Source organism: Trachypithecus francoisi, unplaced genomic scaffold (assembly GCF_009764315.1).
Source record: "Trachypithecus francoisi isolate TF-2019V2 unplaced genomic scaffold, Tfra_2.0 Lachesis_group0, whole genome shotgun sequence".
NCBI lineage: Eukaryota > Metazoa > Chordata > Mammalia > Primates > Cercopithecidae > Trachypithecus > Trachypithecus francoisi.
The window spans coordinates 143,156,369-143,179,664 of NW_022681453.1; the positions used below are offsets into that span (position 1 = coordinate 143,156,369).

The 23,296-nt window shown below is 38.3% G+C and overlaps 1 protein-coding gene across 1 annotated transcript in view; it reads right to left on the bottom strand.

Moving 5' to 3' along the window:
• Nucleotides 1-9,985: 9,985 nt before the first annotated feature.
• The window catches only part of SELENOT (selenoprotein T), a 35,842-nt gene continuing 22,531 nt past the window's right edge, over nucleotides 9,986-23,296 (bottom strand). Inside the window, exons 2-6 of the mRNA XM_033212324.1 lie at nucleotides 18,982-19,092; nucleotides 17,992-18,118; nucleotides 15,979-16,066; nucleotides 13,737-13,890; nucleotides 9,986-12,764 (exon numbers count right to left, since the gene is read on the bottom strand). Coding sequence (XP_033068215.1) covers nucleotides 13,766-13,890; nucleotides 15,979-16,066; nucleotides 17,992-18,118; nucleotides 18,982-19,055 — 414 coding nt within the window. The 5' untranslated portion in view covers nucleotides 19,056-19,092 and the 3' untranslated portion in view covers nucleotides 9,986-12,764; nucleotides 13,737-13,765. The remainder of the gene's footprint in view (nucleotides 12,765-13,736; nucleotides 13,891-15,978; nucleotides 16,067-17,991; nucleotides 18,119-18,981; nucleotides 19,093-23,296) is intronic.

Consider the following 23,296-nt stretch of genomic DNA (forward strand, 5'->3'; position numbering starts at 1 on the left):
TCAGGCATAGTGAGTGGCTTGCACCTCTAATCCCAACACTTCAGGAGGCTAAAGCAAGAGGATCACTGGAGCTGAGGAGTTTAAGAACAGCCTAGGCAACATAGTGAGAATCTGTCTCTAGTTTTTAAAATTTCAGAATATTTTTCATTATTTTGTTTCAAATATTTTTTCCTGATCCCTGCCTCCTCTAAGATTCTAATTACCTGTAAGTTATAGCTCATAATGTTGTCTACAGGTCACTGATACTCTGTTGATTCTTCAGTCTTTATACTCTTTCTTCCATTTGCATAGTTTCTTTTGTTCTCTTCAAGTTCATGAATCTTTATCAGTATCTAATTTTCTGTTAAGTCTCAGTAAATTATTCACATAAAATATTGTATTTTAAATGCTAGAAGTTTCATTTAGTTCTTTTTTAATATCTTTAATTTCTCTTGTTCTATTCATGTTTTTCTTTAAATATCTGACCACATATACATAAATTATATTAAAATCCTTTTCTGCTAATTCCATCATCTTTGTCATTTCTGGTTGGTTTCTTTTATAATTAAATTAATTAAATTTAAAAAAATTTTTTTTTTTTTTTTTTTTTTTGAGACGGAGTCTCGCTCTGTCGTCCAGGCTGGAGTACAGTGGCCGGATCTCAGCTCACTGCAAGCTCCGCCTCCCGGGTTTACGCCATTCTCCTGCCTCAGCCTCCCGAGTAGCTGGGACTACAGGCGCCCGCCACCTCGCCCGGCTAGATTTTTTTTGGAATTTTTAGTAGAGACGGGGTTTCACCGTGTTAGCCAGGATGGTCTCGATCTCCTGACCTCGTGATCCGCCCGTCTCGGCCTCCCAAAGTGCTGGGATTACAGGCTTGAGCCACCGCGCCCGGCCAAAAAAAATTTTTTAAATAGAGGCAGGGTTTCGCCATGTTGCCCAGGCTGGTCTCGAACTCCTGGGCTCAAGTGTTCCGCCTACCTTGGCCTCCAAAAGTGCTGGGATTACAGGCATGAGTCACCATCTGGCCTCTGGGTTGGTTTTTATTTACTGATTTTTCTTCTGTCTAAGGTTCATATTTCCTGCGTTTATGTTTAGTAATTTTTTACTGGATTAACATTGCAAATTCTACATTGAGGAGTGTTGAATTCTGTTATTTTTGTCAATGGATCTAAGACTTTGTTCTGTGAGGCTGTTGGGTTACTTCTGGATCACTATGAGGCTTTCAAAGTGAAAAAGTTTTAAAACCATAAAAGAAAACTTTCTTGGCTGGACATGGCTCACACCTGTAATCCCAGCAGTTTGGCAGGCTAAGGCAAGAGGTTTGTTTGAGCTCAGGAGCTGGAGACAAGTCTGAGCAACACAGGAAGATCTCATCTCTACTTCTAATTAAAAAATAAAAATAAAACAGTAAAAAATACTTTAAAAAATTTTTAAAAGTTGTTTCCCTACTCACGCTATACTTCTGATATCAAATGTGTGTGTTGAGGGAGGAAGGGTTCCCACACTAACCAGCTGAGTGTCCTGACATTCCATTCATTTCTATTGATAACACTATCTACCTGGAGTTAGTGTCAGCTCCCACAAGTTAAGTGTTTGGTTCCATAAGTCTGTTCCCACCTCAGTTGCAGGTCCTGGACCACCCAAACTTTTGACCAATCAGACATAAATCGGAGGTTCCCACAACCCTCAAGTTCAATAATTTGCTAGAATGGCTAACAAACTCAGGGATACACTTTACTTAAAATGTTCTGGTTTATTATGAAGTATACAACTCAGGAACAGCCAGATGGAGGAGATGCATAGGGCAAAGTGTGCCTAGCTCATGGGATTTCAGCAGTACTCAAAAGAAACTCCTGTGCAGACTTCTGGAGTTCTTTCTCTGCGTAGCTCTCTTCTCTACAGTTGTCTGCCATGCCAATTCCAAATCACCTTCTTGAACTCCAATCTGCTTCTTCAACTCAGTGAGATGACTGTTTTGTGCTTGGGATCCCCCAATCTGTACCTTAGTCTAAAAAGTGTCCCTTGGCCAGGCTCGGTCACTCACACCTGTAATCCCAGCACTTCAGGAAGCCAAAGCAGATCACCTGAGGCCAGTCGTTTGAGGCTAGCCTGGGCAACATAGCAAGACCCTGTCTCTACAAAAATTAGAGAGGCCATACTAGAAACCAATCCTGGCCAGATGCAGTGGCTCACACCTATAATCCCAGCACTTTGGAAGGCCAAGGCAGGAGGAATGCTTGATCTTAGGAGCTCAAGACCAGCCTAGGCAACATAGCAAGACCTCACCTCTATTAAAAATAAAAAAAATTAGCTGGGTGGTGGCACAAACCTGCAGTCCCACCTACTTGGGCGGCTGAGGCAGGAGGATCACTTGAGCCTGCGAGATCAAGGCTACAACAGTGAGCTATGATCACACCACTGCACTCCAGCCTGAGCGACAGAGCAAGACTGTGTCACAAAAATTTTTTTAAATTAAAAAAGTAAAAAGAAAGAAACTAACCCTGACAACACCTTGATCTTGGACTTCTGGCTGTCAGAACTGTGAGAAAACAAGTTTCTGTTGTTTAGCCCACCCAGTCGGTGGTATTTTGTTATGACAGCCCTACCTAACTAATACAGCCTCCAAGGAGAAAACTTGAAACATTTTGTTGTAGTTCCTTGGTATTTATCTTTCTCTTGGGGATCAAGGCCTGTACTGTCTGTTGTCCAATTTCTGAGAGCAGTTGTTTCACATATTTTGTCTACTTCTAGTTATTTATATTAGGAAGGTGAGTTGGGTCCCAATTACTTCAAGTCCCTTTGCAATGTGTTTTTTTAATCTTTTAACTAAATGAGTTTCAGAAATTTCTGAGAAGGGAAAAAGAATGCGGAATTGCAACTCTATCATTAGGGACCCTTGAGAAATCTGCCATCACTGCTCATTATCTTCCCAGAGAAGGACAAGTAAGTGCATCATGCCATCTTGCCTGGGGTGGGAGGGAGCATCCTATATACTGTATACCAGGCAGCCCGTATGCCTTGCTAGATTTCAGCAAGGTAAGATATCTAGGTCCTACTTATGCTTGTATTGAATGAGAATGTGGAGGTTCTCATTCAGTCCACAAGGGTAATCAGTTTAATTTCTATCGTACAGGCTGGGTATGGTGGCTCACGCTTGTAATCTCAGCACTTTGGGAGGCCAAGGCAGGTGGATCACCTGAGGTCGGGAGTTCGAGACCAGCCTGACCAACATGGAGAAACTCCGTCTCTACTAAAAATACAAAAAATTAGCCGGGCATGGTGGCGCATGCCTGCAATCCCAACTACTTGGGAGGCTGAGGCAGGAGAATCGCTTGAACCTGGGAGCCAGAGGTTGCGGTGAGCCAAGATTACGCCATTGTACTCCAGCCTGGGCAACAAGAGTGAAACTCCGTCTCAAAAAAAAAAAAAAAAAAATTTCCATCATACAATTTTCCTTGGAATAAGGAAAATTCGTCCCCTAAGTGAATATCTAGGATCAGTGTCTTTCCTGAAATAAATACTCACAGTGTATTTTCCCTAGAAATCAAAGTCAGGATTGACTGGTCCACAAAAGACAAGGATGACTTCTCAGAAAACAAGAAGGAATAATCACATTAAACCACTAGGCTCTTTTTTTTTTTTTTTTTTTTAGACAGTCTTGCTCTGTCGCCCAGGCTGGAGTGCAGTGGCCGGATCTCAGCTCACTGCAAGCTCCGCCTCCCGGGTTCACGCCATTCTCCTGCCTCAGCCTCCTGAGTAGCTGGGACTACAGGCGCCCGCCACCTTGCCCGGCTAGTTTTTTGTATTTTTTTAAAGTAGAGACGGGGTTTCACCGTGTTAGCCAGGATGGTCTCGATCTCCTGACCTCGTGATCCGCCCGTCTCGGCCTCCCAAAGTGCTGGGATTACAGGCTTGAGCCACTGCGCCCGGCCAACCACTAGGCTCTTTAATTGCAATGAATCTCATATTCTCAGGACAGGAAAAAGGCTCCTTAGCCAATGAGCAGAAAATAGATCAGAAAAAAATTTAAATGATATCCAAAGTTTAAAAGCTAAATTGTAAAGATGAAACTAGAATTAAGAACGGTAAAACTCAAGAGGATACAAGGGGAATGTAACCACAAAAGTGAACATTAATTTTTAAGTTGAATATATTACTTATAAATTATTAATCCAAGGTCGAAGATGTCTGGAGTGTGATGCTGAAAGTGCCCAGCATGTTTTTGTTGGAACCTCTACCTCTTCATCCTACTCTCTGCCCACCATAGCCTCAGTGCAGACAGATTCACCCCTAAAAGCCAGATCTGATCTTATTCATCAGTATCATCAGCTCAGAAACTCTCCTTGATTATTATCCATACAGTGCAGTCCAATTCCTCACCTCAGCTGTCAGTGCTCACAGCCTGTTTCCTAGCGTATCTCCCTCAACCCCCACCAATATACACTACGGTCCAGCCCCCTTCCCTATAGGAATTATCACAGAAACCCTGTGCTTCTGCTTTCTCATCCCTTTCTCATCCTCCTGTGCACTGTCCCCATTTATGGAAAATTATATACTCAAGCATCTAGAACCAATGCCCCCTCCTGCTCCTGTAGGCCTCATGAGGCTTCTTGTCATTTTGCCGTAACATTTTTGTGATTCTCTCCTCTGCTATACCATATGCACCTTGAATACAGGAATTGTGCCACACGTCTTCACAACGGTTACCCCCTATGGTACCTAGCACATAGTAATCCCTCCATAAATGCTCTCAAGAAGCTAAATGGAAACGGTATTCTGGAGAAGTTGGAAAATTAAATAGGATTGACTTTCGAACTGTAAATTTGCTTGGTCCTCAGTACAGATTCCAAAGCTATTTCCCGCCCCTCAGTCAGCCTAAGGAAAGGTGAAAGCCGGGAGCATTAACACAAGTTATTTTCATTGTTGGAAGACATTTCTGAAATCTACTGGTCTGGAATGTTAATCACCTCTTACCATCCAACTCATTAATACAAATGCTTTGAAAGAAAATAAACCATACTAAAACCAGTCTTTTCTTTTTTATTTTTTTTGGTCACATTTCAAAGCTACTTCTCACCACAGCTTCACATTCCCACACAAGTTCAAAGAAAACAGGAAGGGCCCTAGAAACACTGTGAACCCTCTTTCTTTGTGTCCTCTGGGGTAGTCGTCTAGCCACTTCAAGCCTCAAAAGTAGTTCTTTGACTTTTTTCTCTAATCAAAAGAAGAAAAGAGCTAATACGAGCTATTCCCCTTTGTTGGTTTGTTATCCTTGACAATCTTTCCCACTAAAATGTTACCTTGAATTTAGCCTTTTATTTCATTATTGGAATGAAAAGCTTCCTCTGTTTGTTTTAAGCATAAATATGGAAAAACTACTCACAGAGGCAAGGGAGACTGCTTGAAATAACACTAAGCCTCCTTAACAGCTTTCAGCCTTTCACAGTGGCTAGGAAACAAGCACTGCCCTCTCCCGTCTGGGGACTGATTAGGATAAGACTCTTGCACCCCAGGTCCCAGCTAGAGGTGGTGGTTAAGAACAGGATCCATTACAGGACCCAAAGAAGCCACTCTGTATGAGCCTGGAGAGTAAAACCCCAGTTGAGGACCACTGCCTTAACCATATTCATTCATTCATTCATTCAGTCAACGTTTATGGAATCACCATTTTAGCCTTCCTCAAGACTGTTTTCAGCATGTTTGTCATTACTTTGTACAGTATTTAATTGCTTTTTCTGGTATTGTAACTTTGTGTATTATTTTAAAACTCATTATCTTCATTTTCCATATAATCTTCCCACATACATCTTCTGGAAACAAAGTTCCTGAAACACATCTCCTTGTTACTGCAATATTCCTTAAGCATAAGGCTGTACTGCAAATTATCTAGAAAACTTACACAAATTTGAAGATGACTCTATAATGATCACCTTATTTCTTAAGATGCTGTCCACACATACACACATTCCTCCACACATTCCTCCAAACCCATGGGGAATAACATGCAGGGGTTACACGCAGCCTCAGGAGAAACGCATTTCCCGAGCATCCATTTTGCTTAAAGATTTAGGGAGTTAAGAATAACAAAACAAAAGTTTTATATTAAATCCAGCAATGAACAATTTGAAATAAAATGTTTTGGGGATGAATTTTAAAATGAGACATCAACAAAATTGTGTTTTGCAATGGGCCACATTAGGCCATGGTCCCAGGCAGGCCAGTGCTTCAGCAAAGTTGAGATCTAGTTGAACACAGCATTTCACCAAATTAAAACGGCAAGAATGTTGAGAGAACACGTGATCCAAACTGCAGCTGAGAGGCAGGTGTGCTGTTTTTTTTTTTGAGATGGAGTCTTGCTCTGTCGCTTAGGCTGAAGTGCAGTGGTACGATCTTGACTCACTGCAACCTCTGCCTCCTGGTTCAAGCAATTCTCCTGCCTCAGCCTCCCAAGTAGCTGGGACTACAAGGCGTGCGCCCCCATGCCTGGCTAATTTTTGTATTTTTAGTAGAGACGGGGTTTCACCATGTTGGCCAGGCTGGTCTCGAACTCCTGACCTCAGGTGATCCACTCGCCTCAGCTTCCCAAAGTGCTGGGATTACAGACGTCAGCCACTGAGCCCGGTCAGGCGTGGTTTTTAAAGTTACCTTACATGTGAGGTAACCACGTTACCTGGGACACATAGCTGGTAATCTCTGTGTGTTTTCAATTCTCATCAAGTAATCAGTGAACAGGATAAGTGGTCTGAAGAACTGCAATTTATAAACCTGCTTTTGGGTAAGGATCTTTCCAAGTGGGGAAATAGACCCAGTCAATCTGAAACCTGAATTTCGTTATATTAGGATAAATTATTACGTAAACTTGCCTTCCTCTGGTGTATCCTGCACCACATACACCTGCCCTTTTCAGTTTATTTGAAAAATTTCAGCTCATCTTAGCTAAAGCATAAATGTGAAGTGAAATTGAGATTAAATTTGTAAGACTGCCTTGTTACTGTCTTCTTTCTTCCCACCTAATTCCTGACAAAGTCCTCTGCTGTTATTCTGCTTTCCCTAAGACCCCCCAAGGGTGTAGGGTTGGTTTGTTTGGTTTTGTTTTGTTGTCATAAGCTATATAACCAGGGCAAGACACTTAACCTCTCTTGGCCATTTTTTTAAATTTGAAAATTGAAGTACTGAAGTAGATCTCAACACCAAATTCCTATACAGCTGTATAAAACACAATTTTACTGGAAGAATCACATTTATGAGTCACCTGTTGCTTATATACATTACATATTTTAATATATTAAAAATTAATTTTATTCCTAAATTTTATGAGCTGTTTAAAAGACAAAATTCATCAGCATTTTCTAATACTATTTTTTAAAACGCTTAGGGAAAAATGTCAACAGCATACTCTCTTTCAAACAGATCTGCTCTTAGCAACTCAAGAGTAATAAAGGAGTTGTAATTGTTTTTTTCCTCTCGTAAGAGTTGCTAGTACACAGAACAGACAAGTATGTCCAGTGGCCCAAGGGAGTGTTGGTAGCAACCTCCCTAGGCCTTAATATTTTTGTTTCTTAACCAAGCAGTCAAGTGCTGGCTCCATCCATTCTAGACAACTCTCAAACAGGTTAAATAGCTACCTGATCTGAGCAGTACTTGATCTGAGCAGCCTATAACCACAAAGCAATAGGCTTGTCTTAAACAATTATAACCCCGAATGAGAAGGAGGTTGGGTGGAAGTGGTAATAAAGGAAAAAGGGGTTAACAGATGACAAAATGATCAGGGAGTAGATATCAAGTGAGAAAGTTCCAAGATAGGAAATGTGACACACAAGTTGGACCAGAGTACTTTTCTGGGAGTTTAATCCATGCTCTCCTTCTTCCCTTCCCCTCCTCATCATCCCCCTTTCTCACCCCCCTCCCCAACTCTCTTCCCTAATTATGGTGAGGTTCATGGAGAAAATGAGGCCAATTTAGAGGAGAGTTCTGATTCTCTCATTTGAATCCCTGAAGCCAATTCTACATTGGACTTTCTCAGTTACATGAACTAATTAATCCTTCCAGGGAGTTGGTGGGGACAAAATAGTAGACTGGGTTTCCCTGGCAATTTAAACAGTTCTATTATGGTTAATTACTCTAATAAAGCTAAATGTGTAAATTTTTCTCTACTCAGAATTCCAAGAATTTAAATAGATTTTCGTTTAATGTGAAAATCAAAATCAGTTGTCACTGTAAATGAAGGATAATGTAGGCGTGCTATTGCCTGGTTTGCTCTGAGAAAATCTGGCAATTAAAACCAGTTATTTTATACTCAAAGATTTAACACTTCCTTCTAAAAGAAATTCATGCAAAAGATTGTAAAGTGATAAACAAGAAAGGATGTGTTGCATTGATAAGACTGGGACAATTAAGTCAGTGTTTTCTTAGAAACATAATCTCCCTCTTGTATCATTCTTTTTATCTCCTGAGCTCCCATTTTGCTGAATTTGTGTTAAGTCATTCTATACATGTGATGCATCTAGGACGAGTCATGAATCTTCTGCATTCTGCTGTGGTATGGTGCTACTCAGTGTAGACCAGCGGTCCCCAACCTTTTCTGGCACCAGGGACTACTTTTGTTGAAGACAAATTTTCCATAACAGACGGGGGGGGGGTTGGGGGGATGGTTTCGGGATGAAACTGTTCCACCTCAGATCATCAGGCATTAGGATTCTCAAAAGGACCACACAACCCAGATCCCTCGCAGGCACAGTTCGCAATAGGATTCGGGCTCCTATGATAATCTAATGCGCTGGTCTGACAGGAGGCAAAGCTTAGGAGGTAATGCTTGCTTGCCTGCCACTCACCTGCTGGTGTGCAGCTGGGTTCCTAATAGGCCACAGACCACTACCAGTCCATGGTCCAAGGATTGGGGACTCCTGGTATACACCACAGACTAACAGTATTTGCATTATTTTGAGGCTTGTTTGAAATGCAAATTACCTGGCACCATTTCAGATCAACTAAATCAGAACCATTAGGAGATCCAGAAATTTGTCCCAGTGATTTTTAAGCACATTAAAATTTTAAAACCACTACTGTTTGCGTGCTTTTTTATTCTGCTCATGCTTAACATAGGCAAAAGAACACGTTCTATTAGTCTTGATATAGAATGGATGACTTTACAGCTTTCTACTGTATCTGAAACCAGTTCATATTTTTCTTCAAGATACAGTTTGGAGCTGAGTCTGTCTCTTTTTTGTTGCTGTTTTTTGTTTTTTGTTTTGAGACAGGGTCTTGCTCTGTCACCTGCAGTGGTACAATCTTGGCTCACTGCAGCCTCGACCTCCTGGGCTTAAGCAATCCTCCTGTCTCAGTCTCCCAAGTAGCTGGGCCTACAGGTGCATGCCACCATGCTTGGCTAATTTTTTTTTTTTGTAGAGATGGAATTTCACCATGTTGCCCAGACTGGTCTGGAACTCCTGGGCTCAAGCAATCCACCCATCTTGGTCTCCCAGCCATGAGCCACTGCACCTGGCCTGTGGATCTATTTGTTTCTATTTGCTTTTCTGAAGCCTAGGGGAAAAGGAGCCAGCTGAATTTTTTTAAGAAGTCTGATCTTTGCTCTTTCTTCCGAGATTGTTAAATTGTCTATACTAGTTAATAGAGGGAAAGCATTCATTTTTGTTTCTCTCCAGATTTAAGGATGTTAGTGTGTTTCAGGAATTCTGCAGGTTGGGGGTAAAGACGGACAGTGATGTAAACTGTTCCACTTTAGACCACTCCAGCATAGAATACATCACAGAGCTATTGACAGTTCAGCAGCACTGAAGCACAAGTAGACTGTAAGTCTTGAGAAGTAGCGTAAGGTCCAAGAGGGTGCTAAGACTTGAGTGCCAGGCTGACAGTGGGTGGTAAACACTGGTCAGGTTAAGAAGCCATTAAAAAGTAATGACAATAATTTTTATAATGCAAAATTTTGCAAGTATAGTTACCATATAAAGTGCTCTAGTGTAGATTTAATTCCACAAACTAGGAGTTCCTTTCAAATCAGCTTAATAAAAGTTTATTTTCACAATGCTACAGAGGTAAGTCCCCAAACTTTACAATCCTCATTTGTTTCTTTCAAAAAGCTCTCTTTTTTAAAAAAAGGCTTTAGAATACCACACCATGTTTAAAATCCTGTAAGCTATTTTTGAAACCTAAATTAAATTCTGACAATGATAAAATGTTTGCCAGTCAATCAAAGTCCCAAACTAATTAACATTCAAAGAAAGAAAGGATCATCATTGGGATCTCATTATATTTTGATAGCTATAAAGGCTGACTGACTTCTGTCATTAATAATGTTAGTGTCATAAGCAAATAATATCACTTATATTCTAGAAAAAGAAATAAGCATATTTGTCTTGCACTTCTTACACACTGAGGTATAAAGCCATGTTTTACCAATTTTTTTTATTAATGTACCAAATAATTTCTTCCACAATGGCAACAGTGTTAAAAACCCCCATAGCATTAGCCAACCTGCTGGCATGTTCTATGGTCTTCTAATTAATATAGTGCACAGACATTTATAAACTACACTGCCACAGTAATTTACAAGTAACTAATAAATATTGAAATGTTGGGACTATAACAAAACTACATTCTAAATAGTTTACTTTCCCTTTTTCCTTATATTATTACTTTTATATTCATTCTTCTCACTCATTTTTTCACTAGACTCTATTAAAGTCAACATTTAAATATGGCTAAGCATAAGACAAAACAGGTTAAGTGTCAACAATATAGCTGAATTTTATCAGTGTCTAAGCCACTTAAAGCTATTCTCCAAAAGACAAGTTATTCAACCCAAGGCAAACAGAGAAAGTTGTATTTGAATCTTAGGTTCTTTATATATTTTTAACTGTCAGGTCCACAGGAACATCCAAGGCTCAAGTTCTGAATGTCTACATGTCATGAAGTTAACTGTGGCACTAGTGGAATGTCGATTACTGAAGATGAACCCCTAGACACATTCAGCAAGACATTCAACTTGCAGAAGGCAGGGAATTTGGAGTGGTACACAATCAGATAACAAGATTTCAAGCTCTAGTCAAAGATAAGATGATGTTATACCTGAATAACAATTTCTAAGGAACTTGAATAACCATCTCTAAGGACTCTTGTCACTATATGAAAAACTGAGGTTAATGGCTCCACACTCTTAATTAAAAGGACAGTCATTTAATCAATTTTCTACAGTAAATTATTAAACTAACTTCGTAGCATCTGGAGATTACAGTATGTTCCACCTTGAAGCTATCACAATCAAGACCATTACCTGACATGCATTCAACAAATATTCAATGACAAACTATAAGGTTAAATGTTACAGAAAGTTAGGTCTTTAATATCTAAGTGTTAGGTGGACTTAATGTTGAACCTTTCTGAGTGCCAACATGACACTTAAAGGAAATGCTCATGGAACATTTCAGATTTCATATTTGGGATGCCCAACTGGAAGTATAATGCAAATATTCCAAACTTTGAAAAAATTATGAAATCTGAAATATTTCTTGTCCCAAGCATTTTTGGAAAAGGGATACTCAACCTGTACCTTATAATTTTTCCCTAAATCACTTTTGGCTCTACCACTTATATTCCTATATGAAAGCTGAAGTATGTTATGACTGCTGTTACATGACTATTTTTCTACATTCTAGTTCTATTTCTGCAAAGTTTTTAACAATTTAAGTTTTTTAAAAAACTGCCTTTTTAGAACTCTGAAACAGTATTTAAAAATTAAATTTAAAAAATTTTAAGTTTTGTTCATCATATACAATAAAATTCTGATATATGATGTTAGACAAATTATTAGTCAGGTAATTTCCGTTCACCTAGTATCAATGCTGTAAAGAGGTTCAAGTGAACTTTCTTTAGTGAGATGAGTTTCAATGATCCTACAGATGGTAAATGAACCTATTATTTGTATATCTAAAGTGTGTACTCTTATGAAATTATCCATAAATCAAAAACAAAAATTTCAGCAGACAATTGTTAAATATAATGTTAACAGGTACATTGAGCAATAAATTGAAACTTTTAAATTTAACTCATATCTGCTTAGTTTTTTATTTAGTTAAGTATAAAGGCCCAGTTAATTAATCAACTCATTAGATTGGTCAAGGCATGACACTTGAACTACACAACAGGATTTAAAAAGCAGTTGGTTTTTTTTAGTAGTTCTCTGGTAATCACACGCACATACATACATACACAAAAATTTGTAGAGTACTCTGAATATAGGATTTCCCCCATAATCTTGCATCTGCTATATTTTGTAAACTATATAAACTGGACATGGCCAAATTAGAGATGTCTGATAAACTCTTATAAAGTATTTGGGAACTTCAACTGGATTCCCAAATAATCAATTTTAAACTATAAAAAACAAACATTTATATAAAAGCACAACAGATTTAACAGACATCTTTGGAAAAAAAAATCAAACTGTAACTCAATTTTCTACTTTTTCATATACAACTAAGAAAAAAAGTTACAGGTAGTAATGCCTACCTGAAAAAAAAAAAAAACAACACACGTTAACTGGGTGATTTTGTGGGGGGTGGGGAAAACTATACAGTATTATTGCACTCCATGAATGTGCAGAATTCCAAAATATGCCAGCACTGAAAAACTATCTTGCATTGAGGTTTTCCAAGAGGTACAACGAGCCTGCCAAGAAAGCATCTGGTCTGTACTAACAGCTTGCTGTCTTCAGTACAGGCCTTCATAATGTCAGTCACGCTGCTCTTGCAATGATCCCTTAATGCCTGAAAGATATATAGAAAAAAAAAAATATTTTATTTCAAAATCACTCATAAAAACTCTTTAGAAAGCCAATTCATTCATCAGAAAGAAACTGAGAACACCTCCGCTAAGCAAAAGTTAACTAATACCTCTCTGTGTTCACACATTAGCCTATAAATTTTTTATCTTGAGTATGTTCAAAGAATTTGCATACTTTCAGGAACTAATTACTTGAAGGTAAGGACAGGAAGTATACACACCTCTAGCATAATATATCAACTCTGGCCATTAGGAATTTAGAGTAAAGAAAATAAGGTTTTCAGATCCAATTATTAAGCCTTGAAGATAAAATTACTAACAACCTGACTTTATTTTGGCAGGTCCAAACTCTCTTCATACACTTCAACATTTTAATGAAGAATATATTCCTCTGTTTAATCTTAAATTGAAAACTCAAGTGATAATTGTCAGGCCTCTGAGCCCAAGCCAAGCCATCGCATCCCCTGTGACTTGCACTTATATGGCCAGATGGCCTGAAGTAACTGAAGAATCATAGAAGTGAAAATGCCCTGCCCCACCTTAACTGATGACATTCCACCACAAAAGAAGTGAAAATGGCTGGTCCTTGCCTTAAGTGATGACATTACCTTATGAAAGTCCTTTTCCTGGCTCATCCTGGCTCAAAAAGTCCCCCCACTGAGCACCTTGTGACTCCCACTCCTGCCTGCCAGAGAACAACCCCCCTTTGACTGTAATTTTCCTTTACCTACTCAAATCCTATAAAACGGCCCCACCCTTATCTCCCTTCGCTGACTCTTTTCAGACTCAGCCCACCTGCACCCAGGTCATTAAAAAGCTTTATTGCTCACACAAAGCCTGTTTGGTGTTCTCTTCACACAGATGCGCATAACAATAATATACGTAATATTTACTAACTTGCTGAGTCATAAGAATAAACAGGAACCTATACATTAGCTATATTTTAAACAACTTACAAAAGAGTTTTCAGTGCTGATAGGTGGTGCTATGATCGATGGTGTGGGATTGAATCCATATGCACATTGAGCTTCATTTCATTGTCAAGAATTTGAACAAGTTGTTGCATGGATGGAAGATGACCAGATTCCAGCTTAGACCACACAGGTACATCTATAAAAATAAATGGCACCGCCCCCCCCCCCAAAAATTAAAGATGATTTTATAATATGCACTCATCCCACAAATATTTATCATCTATGTACACAACTGGGGATACAAAAGTAAGCAAAAAAGTACACTGCTTGCTCTTAGGGAATTTACATTCCAGTAGGGGAAATGTCAAAAGAACTACACAAATGGCTACAAAATTACAACTGTGTACTTAGAGCTAAAACTGAAAGGCACTACTGTACTAGGAGGGACATACACACAAGGCTGTCCCTGTCTAGTCAGATAAAGAGTATCATTTAAATGAGATCTAAAAGATAAAGAAAAATTACCATGACAGAGTGGGGATTCATGAGAGTAGAAAACCTTTAAGGGAGAGAACAGAAATGTAAAGACCAGAAAGGAGCTTGGCACATGAAATGTAAGAGAAAATCAGCATAGCTGAGAGAAATATAGAAGAGGAGTGATATAAGGGAAGATGGGAAGGTAGAAAGGATTCGACTGGGGTCAATAAACTGTAAAGGGACAGAGAATAAACATTTTGCGCTAGGGAAGATATACAGTCTCTGACACAGCTATTCAACTCTTATAGCCTAAAAATGCAGTTGTAGCAATGCATAAACAAATGGGCATGGTTGTGTTCTAATAAAGCTTTATTTACAAAACAAGCAGCAGAGGATAAGATCCATAAGACCTTTGTTTGCTAACCCCTAAACTAGATAATACAGAGTCTTTTGGACACATTAAATGTTCCGGTCTTTATCTTGAGAAAAAAGTCAAGTCATTTAACGAATTGGGAACACTGAAGCAGCAAGATAAAATCTGCATTAAAAAAGTTATTGTTTAGGCTGGGCACAGTTGCCTGTACTCCCAGCACTCTGGGAGGCCTAGACAGATGGATCACGACATCAGGAGATCAAGACCATCCTGACTGACAGGGTGAAACTCCGTCTCTACTAAAAATACAAAAAATTAGCCAGGCGTGGTGGTGGGCGCCTGTAGTCCCAGCTACTCGGGAGGCTGAGACAGGAGAATGGTGTGAACCCGGGAGGCACAGCTTGCAGTGAGTTGAGATCGCACCACTGCACTCCAGCCTGGGCGACACAGCAAGACTCCATCTCCCCCAAAAAAAAAAGTCATTGTTTAGAACAGATATTGGTCAATTTTTCTGTAAGAAGGCAGATGCTAAATATTTTATGCTTTATGGACCAAGAGATAAAAATCAAGAACATTATGTAGGTACTTATATAAATTTCTATGAATTTTTCATTGATGCAACTCAAAACTTTAGTTATAAGCACAGAAGTTTGAATTTCATATAGTTTCCATGTGTCACAAAATATTACTTTTATTTTTTTTAACCAAAAAATGTAAAAAACACTGTTAGCTCATAGGCCATATTTGCCAACCCCTGGTTTAGAGAATGTAGAAAAGGGTAACAAGTTAATTGTGGCCTCGACTAGGGTGGTGGCAGTTAAGATGAACAGAAGGTAGATTTTTGAAAAATTTAGGAGGTGGAATTGAGAAGACTTGGTAATCCATCAAATAGGGGGACTAGGGAAGACGATGATGTTATCATAGGTTTCTGGCATGGGCAACTGAGTAGACAAATGATGGTGTCATTAAATAAATGTGAAATGTCAGAGGAGGAGCAAAAGAGTTTACAGACATTATAGAAAGGAGAAGTAAGCAAGCGTTTATTTTAGAATAGGTTATGTTTAAGATTCCTGAGCACAGCATTTTAGGAGAGAGACTGACAGATACACATTTAGGGATCATCATACAGATGTTATTTTAAAGCCATGGGAGTACATAAAGTTCACAGAGACAATCTGATCTAAGAAGAGGGCCAACTCCTCAAGGAATTCAAAGATGTGAAGTTCCAGTAGAGGTAAAGAGATTAAGCTGAGGGAGCGAATTTAAAAAAAAATAAGTTAAAATTTTCTAAATTCTTCTATCTCCTGAATTTTCAAATAAACTTATTTTTATACAAACACTAAAGAAGTTTCTCTTATTATAAAAGATAAAAACTTGATACTCATTATAAATCATTTAAAATCTATCACAAAATGCAAACTATTCAGAACCTACCATTTAAAGTTATCTCAAATGCACCTGTTGACATACACTGGTTCTCAATCATGTTGCTCAAGAAGAAAACCATCATACATGCATAGACCTAAAAGAAGATATAATTAAGCACAACAGGCAAAGTCATTTTTGGCAAATGCTCTTTTCAATCTACTTTAAAAATTCCCATAAAAACTATTACTGCTATTCCATATGTTCAGATAACATATATAAAGCAAAAGTAAACCAATATTAATTTGCAGCTCTACACATGCTGAAGCACTTATAGATGATATTCATAATGTACACAGAATTTCTAAGAGATTTCATAATAGCCTTAATAAGCTAAACAAAAAAAATAAGCATAAGAGTTCACTTTACCATTTTTATAATATATGAATTCATAAGAGACTTGTGATGCAAAATTAGTAACTCCATATAATATTCAATACAACCTGTATATGTTTCAAACAAATCATTTTAAGTCAAACTAATAAAGTACGTTAGAAAGCATAGGCATATCAAAGTACATTCATTCACCTTTCAAAGGCAAATCTATACTCTCCTAAAAGTGGCTAGGTGTTTCTTGTTGGACAGCAAAGTTTTACGTCAACAAAATCACCAGACTAAAAGTAGGATGCAGTGAGAATGCCAATTCACAGCAAGCTGTTTCAGAAAAATAAATCAAATGTTCACAGAAGATGAGAAAGAGCTTTCCCTACTACCCCACAGGAGCTAGGTGGGGTTTGTTTTTACAGGAATTACTTTACCATTTGGGAATGTTAAGTATATTTTCATGGGAACAATACACAAGGAAATGTCATAAAACCTACCAGGTAGAGATATATTTCAATTAGAGATACCACTTGAAGATATTTATATTAAGAAGTCCTGCCTGTTACTGGAAAGAAATGGTTACCAAAGAAAAAGAAGTACAGCTATGCAGGAGTCCGCTAAAGATATTCAGCCTGGCCGGGCGCGGTGGCTCAAGCCTGTAATCCCAGCACTTTGGGAGGCCGAGACGGGCGGATCACCAGGTCAGGAGATCGAGACCATCCTGGCTAACACGGTGAAACCCCGTCTCTACTAAAAATACAAAAAAACTAGCCGGGCGAGGTGGCGGGCGCCTGTAGTCCCAGCTACTGGGGAGGCTGAGGCAGGAGAATGGCGTAAACCCGGGAGGCGGAGCTTGCAGTGAGCTGAGATCCGGCCACTGCGCTCCAGCCTGGGCGACAGAGCGAGACTCCGTCTCAAAAAAAAAAAAAAAAAAAAAAAAAAAGATATTCAGCCTAGAATTAAAGGACAAGACCAGATAGAAGACTCCAAAAAGGAAGACTTCATAAAAGGAAGCCTAGAAAAATCTAATCCATGAGAAAAATAAAAATTAGACCCATTTTAGACAGGATGGTAAGCCCTCCAGAAAAATTATTTTAAGTAAAATAAATTAAAATAAGAGTAATCTAGAAGGAATGTATGTGGTAACAAGACCCTACAAAGGAAAAGAGAAACAGGACAAAGTTCTTAAGTATATTTATATTGTTTCTTTCAGGCAATTATTCAAACAGATCCATAAACAGAAGAGGCAAAGGACAAAGAATTTAAAAAGAGACAGATGAGTTTTGATAAGAAGAAGTTAATGGGAATCCCCTTTTTAATGTGAATCAACCCACTAATATGACATTAATTGGTTTAAAAGGTCTACATTATGTATATATGTTTTGTTGGATATGATTTGACCTAAGTAATACAATCAAAATCAGATAACAAATTATTTTGTGCCTAGGTTATACTAAACTAACACCTCCCTGTCCCCCAAAACTAAAAAGGATAAGACCTAATCATTCTTAATATATCAATATGGAAATGAAGGTCAAGGGAGGTTAAGTGACTTCCCCAGAGATAAAACGGGTATAAATTAAAATAATACATGCTAACAGTTTAATCAATAACAAGTATTCAAAATAAGAAAATCTATTAGAATATTTCATTGACAATGTAAAAACCTACAGTTACCAAAGCTATTAAGTTACATACCTTATTTTCTTGGCCCCACTGCCAGATGCTAGGAGCTTGCATGCCAAAGAAAGCAAAAGGATCCTTGCCAACAATTATTAAGCCTATTAATACTAGTTTGAAGACTGATAGGAAAGATGCTATGTGTCTATCAAAAGAAAAGAAAGAAAATCATCAGAAGCCACAATTTCCAACCTACTTTAAAATTTAGTAATTCAAGTGTATGTAAAGATTTTCTAGACACCAAATCTAAAAGTTACTTATAGAAAAAGCAGGCTGGGCGCGGTGGCTCAAGCCTGTAATTCCAGCACTTTGGGAGGCCCAGGCAGGCGGATCACAAGGTCAGGAGATTGAGACCACCCTGGCTAACACAGTGAAACCCCGTCTCTACTAAAAATACAAAAAAAAAAAAAAAATAGCCAAGCGTAGTGGCGGGCGCTTGTAGTCCCAGCTACTCAGGAGGCTGAGGCAGGAGAATGGCGTCAACCCGGGAGGCGGAGGTTGCAGTGAGCCGGGATTGTGCCACTACACTCCAGCCTGGGTAATAGAGCAAGACTCTGTCTCAAAAAAAAAAAAAAAAGAAAGAAAGAAAGCAATTAAAGTTTATTGTGCAGTTTTAAAACAAAAAAGTTTAATATATTTAAAATAAACTGAAAAATTAACCCACAAATTTATATAGAATTGGTCTTTAAAAATACTATTATTTTATGAAATACAGAATACCAGTTTCTGTAAAAATTTAGGATTGTTATTCTATTTCTACAATTAAAAATACATAGGAAAATACATCTTTAGAAGGGTTGCCATCTCTGAAATGACCCTATTCCTTCTTAAAGAAAAAGCCTTCTATATTGGGTCAAATAAACTTGTTACATATAAAACAGCATTCTCTGTATATTATTATAACCAACTAAGTAATTACAATAACTAAGGACAGTTAATGAAACCAATTCACAAACATTTATAAAATCAAATAAATTATTTTCCTTTTAAGTTATTAAAATTTCTTACCTATATATTGGTTGAGGGAGGTAATTCTCTCCTTCAATGCGGATGTCTGGGTACCGCTGGCTGATAACCCGCATGTACTCCTCAAACACCCGCCTATAACCTCAGGAGACACTGTAGAAAAAATAAGTGTTTCTATTAAGTCATTTAGCATATACCTAGATTTATTTTGTAGTTAGATAAAGCCTAAAAATTATCAAGATTACAAATTTTTCTCAAAATCAGTCACAAATTCATAATTGAACCAGGATGACAAATACATGGAGTTTTTTTTATAATACATTTCACATATTTCAGTTACCACCCCCTCAAATCCTTCCATTAAGACATTAAACTTTATATATGCCAGTAATGCGGCCTGATTTTTTTTAAGTTAGAAAGAAAAAAAGAACATTAAACTTTATAGATTTGGGTTACTGTTGGACAACAACAAACACCTATTCACATTCAGCATACTTTGAGCTCTCACACAGATTTGGCCATTTTGGGGGAGTATCAATTACTTGTATAAACAGTGAAATGAAAACAATTCTTCTTATTCATCTGAACTAGAGACTTTCAAATTTGGGACACAAGACTTAAAAAAAAAAAAAAAAAAAAATCAAGGCATGAGAGAATGAAACTCTGGTTCTTATTCCCATTCTGCCCCTAACCAGGCAAACTTGTCTGCCCAAGCACAACAAAAGGAACTTAGACTTAGATCCCTTCTAACTCTAAAATTTGATTTTACTTTGCAAAGGAAAATGAAGATTGGGAACATAATTTTCAGTAATATGGACAGAAAATCTTTATCATTACTCTAGAGATGAAAATTCTTATCATTACTCTAGACTCTCTAAAGTCTCTTAAGCAACTCACTTTCAGATATATGTTGCACCAGCCCCCCCCACCCAAAAAAAGGAAATATGCCACCAGAGTGCATATGAGAGAAAAAAGAAGATGGTACCATTATATCAACAGAAGAGCTTACAAATTCAGGTAATATTGTTAAACACTAAAGTTCACTAAACTCTAAGTTAAGGAACAGATAAATATCATAAGGTACCACTTGGTACAGAGGAAGTAGGGTCAGTAATTAAGTTACAGTAAAACCTGAAGTGCCAGCTTTGTCAATCAAGTAAAAAAATGATAACCACTACTACCAACCCAAAGGAACAGCATGGAGTTTCTATCTGACAGAGTAAAATGGTAAAAAATATTAGTAGATCTCAATTTAAGAAAACCTGTGTTTTTTTGGGGGGGAGATGGGGGAGCAGTAAGTGAGAAATTCACCAGTCTTTCTTTATAGTGAATATTTCCTTTACATTTAGAATGAATGTCCCTTACAAGTCTAAATATTTTGCGAAGAGATGCAAATCTCTATACTTAAGTGAACTTATAAATCTCTAAATACTATCCTTAACATCCACCTAATGTTTTATTATTACCATTGTTGTACTTTTTATTCTGTCTTGCTACATGCTGGGCTTTTCTGAGTTCAAATTACTAATTTAATATAATTTCAAATTTACAGGAAAGGTGCAAGAATAGTATAAAAGATCTTACATAAACACTTCATCTAGATTCATCACATATTAATATTCTGCCACAATTGCTTTCTCTGCAAAAAGTTTTATAAATCCTTTCTTTACACCAAAAAAGCAAAAGCAAACATAAAAAAAAGTTTAATATTGCTTTTTACAAAAATAATCTAGATAACCTATAAGCCTAACTACCTTAAAACCAAGAAATGCCACCAGATATCAATGCCCAAGTTTGCACTGGTGTTTACAATGGAGTTGATTATCTAAAATAACTGTATCTTTCTAACTTTTAATGCAGTAATTTGAGAACTAGAGACTTGGTTAGTCAAAACTTGTATTTTATAGATGAAGGGAGGAAAATGAAACCCAGAGAGATAAAGTGACTTTTCCAAAGTTATGCATTCAATGTATTATTTCACTCACTCAAATATTTACCGAATGCCTATTACATGGTAAGCACTGTAGTAGGCAGTGAGTATTTAGTGGTGAGTAACACAGATACGGTCCTGTCCTCACTTAGTGCCAGGGCTGGGACAAGAACACAGTCTTTGTGATTTGGGGTCCTAGGCCCTTTCCATGAGACCCCAAATTTAACAATTTGATGATTCAAGAGCTATCCTTCATATGTCCAGGAAGTAAGTTCTCTTTGTCCACAATGCCACCATCGGGTACCCATAAAATTGGCCTCCTGGGTTTTTCCATGATGAAGATACAGAGATTCTTCTGAGAGGACCAAGCTTATGAGCCCCAAGAAGTCCCTTAAGGGAAACCCTAAGAGACTTAACTAGAGATGTGCATATGCGCAGGCTGAACTAACAGTCAGATTCCCCCTAGTTACCCACTTTTCTGGCTAATGTGTTTAGAAGCATAAATCTACTCAGTTCATCAGGCCCTAAATCTTCAGTTAAGTCTTAGACCTTTGTGTGAAACTCCAAATAGAATTCAGCTAACAATCTCAGATTCCAAAAAGGACTTTAAAATGGAATTTTTCTTTCTTCTGAAAAATAAAGCAGTTTATAAGATGGCCACAACATATTTTTAGACAAGTTTACTTATGCATATTCCTCCTTATATTTGCTTCCAGACTTGTGAAGAAAAACCAAGGAACTTTTTTTCCTATATAATTGCTTTCCCTAAAATAATTTTTCTGTTGTGAAGCAGCAATCACTACTACTAACAGATGTTTTCCAAAATGTAACATACCAAAGTGGACAAATGTTAAAGGTATAAAGAGCTAGTAACCATCACCTCTACCACCTCACCCAGTTCTTTCAAATGATTCCACTCTTTCTAGGTCAATGAGTTAAAACTGCCTCTCCCAGTACACCTCCAAAGAAATATATGAACATAAAAATGTTGCATCAGCTGCCTATCCTTCTGCCCCTGGAATAAATGTCCTTAGTAATTAAACCTAACTCCTGAAAAGAAATCTTTTTTTTTTTTTTTGAGACGGAGTCTTGCTCTGTTGTCCAGGCTAGCGTGCAGTGGCGCGATCTCGGCTCACTGCAAACTCCGCCTCCCGCGTTCAAGCGATTCAACTGCCTCAGTCTCCTGAATAGTTGGGATTACAGGCGCCCGCCACTGTGCCCAGCTAAATTTTTTTTTGTATTTTTAGTAGAGATGGGGTTTCACCATGTTGGCTAGGCTGGTCTTGAATTCCTGATCTCATGATCCACCTGCCTCGGCCTCCCAAAGTGCTGGGATTATAGGCGTGAGCCACCACGGCCGGCCGAAAAGAAATCTTAAGCGCTATCACTTTGCAAATTTCCCTTTCTAGTAATACAGAGATACCTTACTATATGGAATCAACTGTTGCAATTGCTTGATTTAAAATATTTTGGAAACTGTACTTTTCTAAAAGAAGATCTTGCTTACATATTAGATGATCTATGCATAACAGAAAGGAAATATTGAAAATACAGCAAAATCTCTTGTCCATGCTATTTTAAATTGATTTTGTGGTTTTTAAAGTCTATCATAGGCTGGGCATGGTGGCTCACATTTGTAATCCCAGCACTTTGGGAGGCTGAAGCAGGAGGAGCACTTGATCCTAGGAGTTCAAGACCAGCCTACGCAATATAGTAAGACTCTGTCTCTAAAAAAAAAAAAAAAAAGAAAGAAAGAAAAATTGGCCGGGCGCGGTGGCTCAAGCCGGTAATCCCAGCACTTTGGGAGGCCGAGATGGGCGGATCACGAGGTCAGGAGATCGAGACCATCCTGGCTAACACGGTGAAACCTCGTCTCTACTAAAAATACAAAAAACTAGCCGGGCGAGGTGGCGGGCGCCTGTAGTCCCAGCTACTCCGGAGACTGAGGCAGGAGAATGGCCTAAACCCGGGAGGCGGAGCTTGCAGTGAGCTGAGATCCGGCCACTGCACTCCAGCCCGGGCGACAGAGCAAGACTCCGTCTCAAAAAAAAAAAAAAAAAAGAAAAATTAGCCAGGTATGGTACCACATACCTGAAGTACCAGCTACTAGGGAGGCTGAGGGGGAGGATCATTTGAGTCTAAGAGGTGAAGGCTACAGTGAGCTGAGATCACACTACTGCACTCCAGACTGGACGACAGAGCAATATGTGTTCAGTGTCCTAATTCATAGTGCCAACCATCCCACTTTTACCTTCTCTATTACATTTGCTGCTAATTGGAGTCAAATGCCTACTTATATCAAACCTGGGCCAATCATAAACCCCAGTCTCTCACATCCTCATTAAAAGACAACATGAACAAGATCGCAGATATTTACTGTTACAAAATAAATATTTGTTTGTGGTTTTCTGTTTTCACAATATCTCC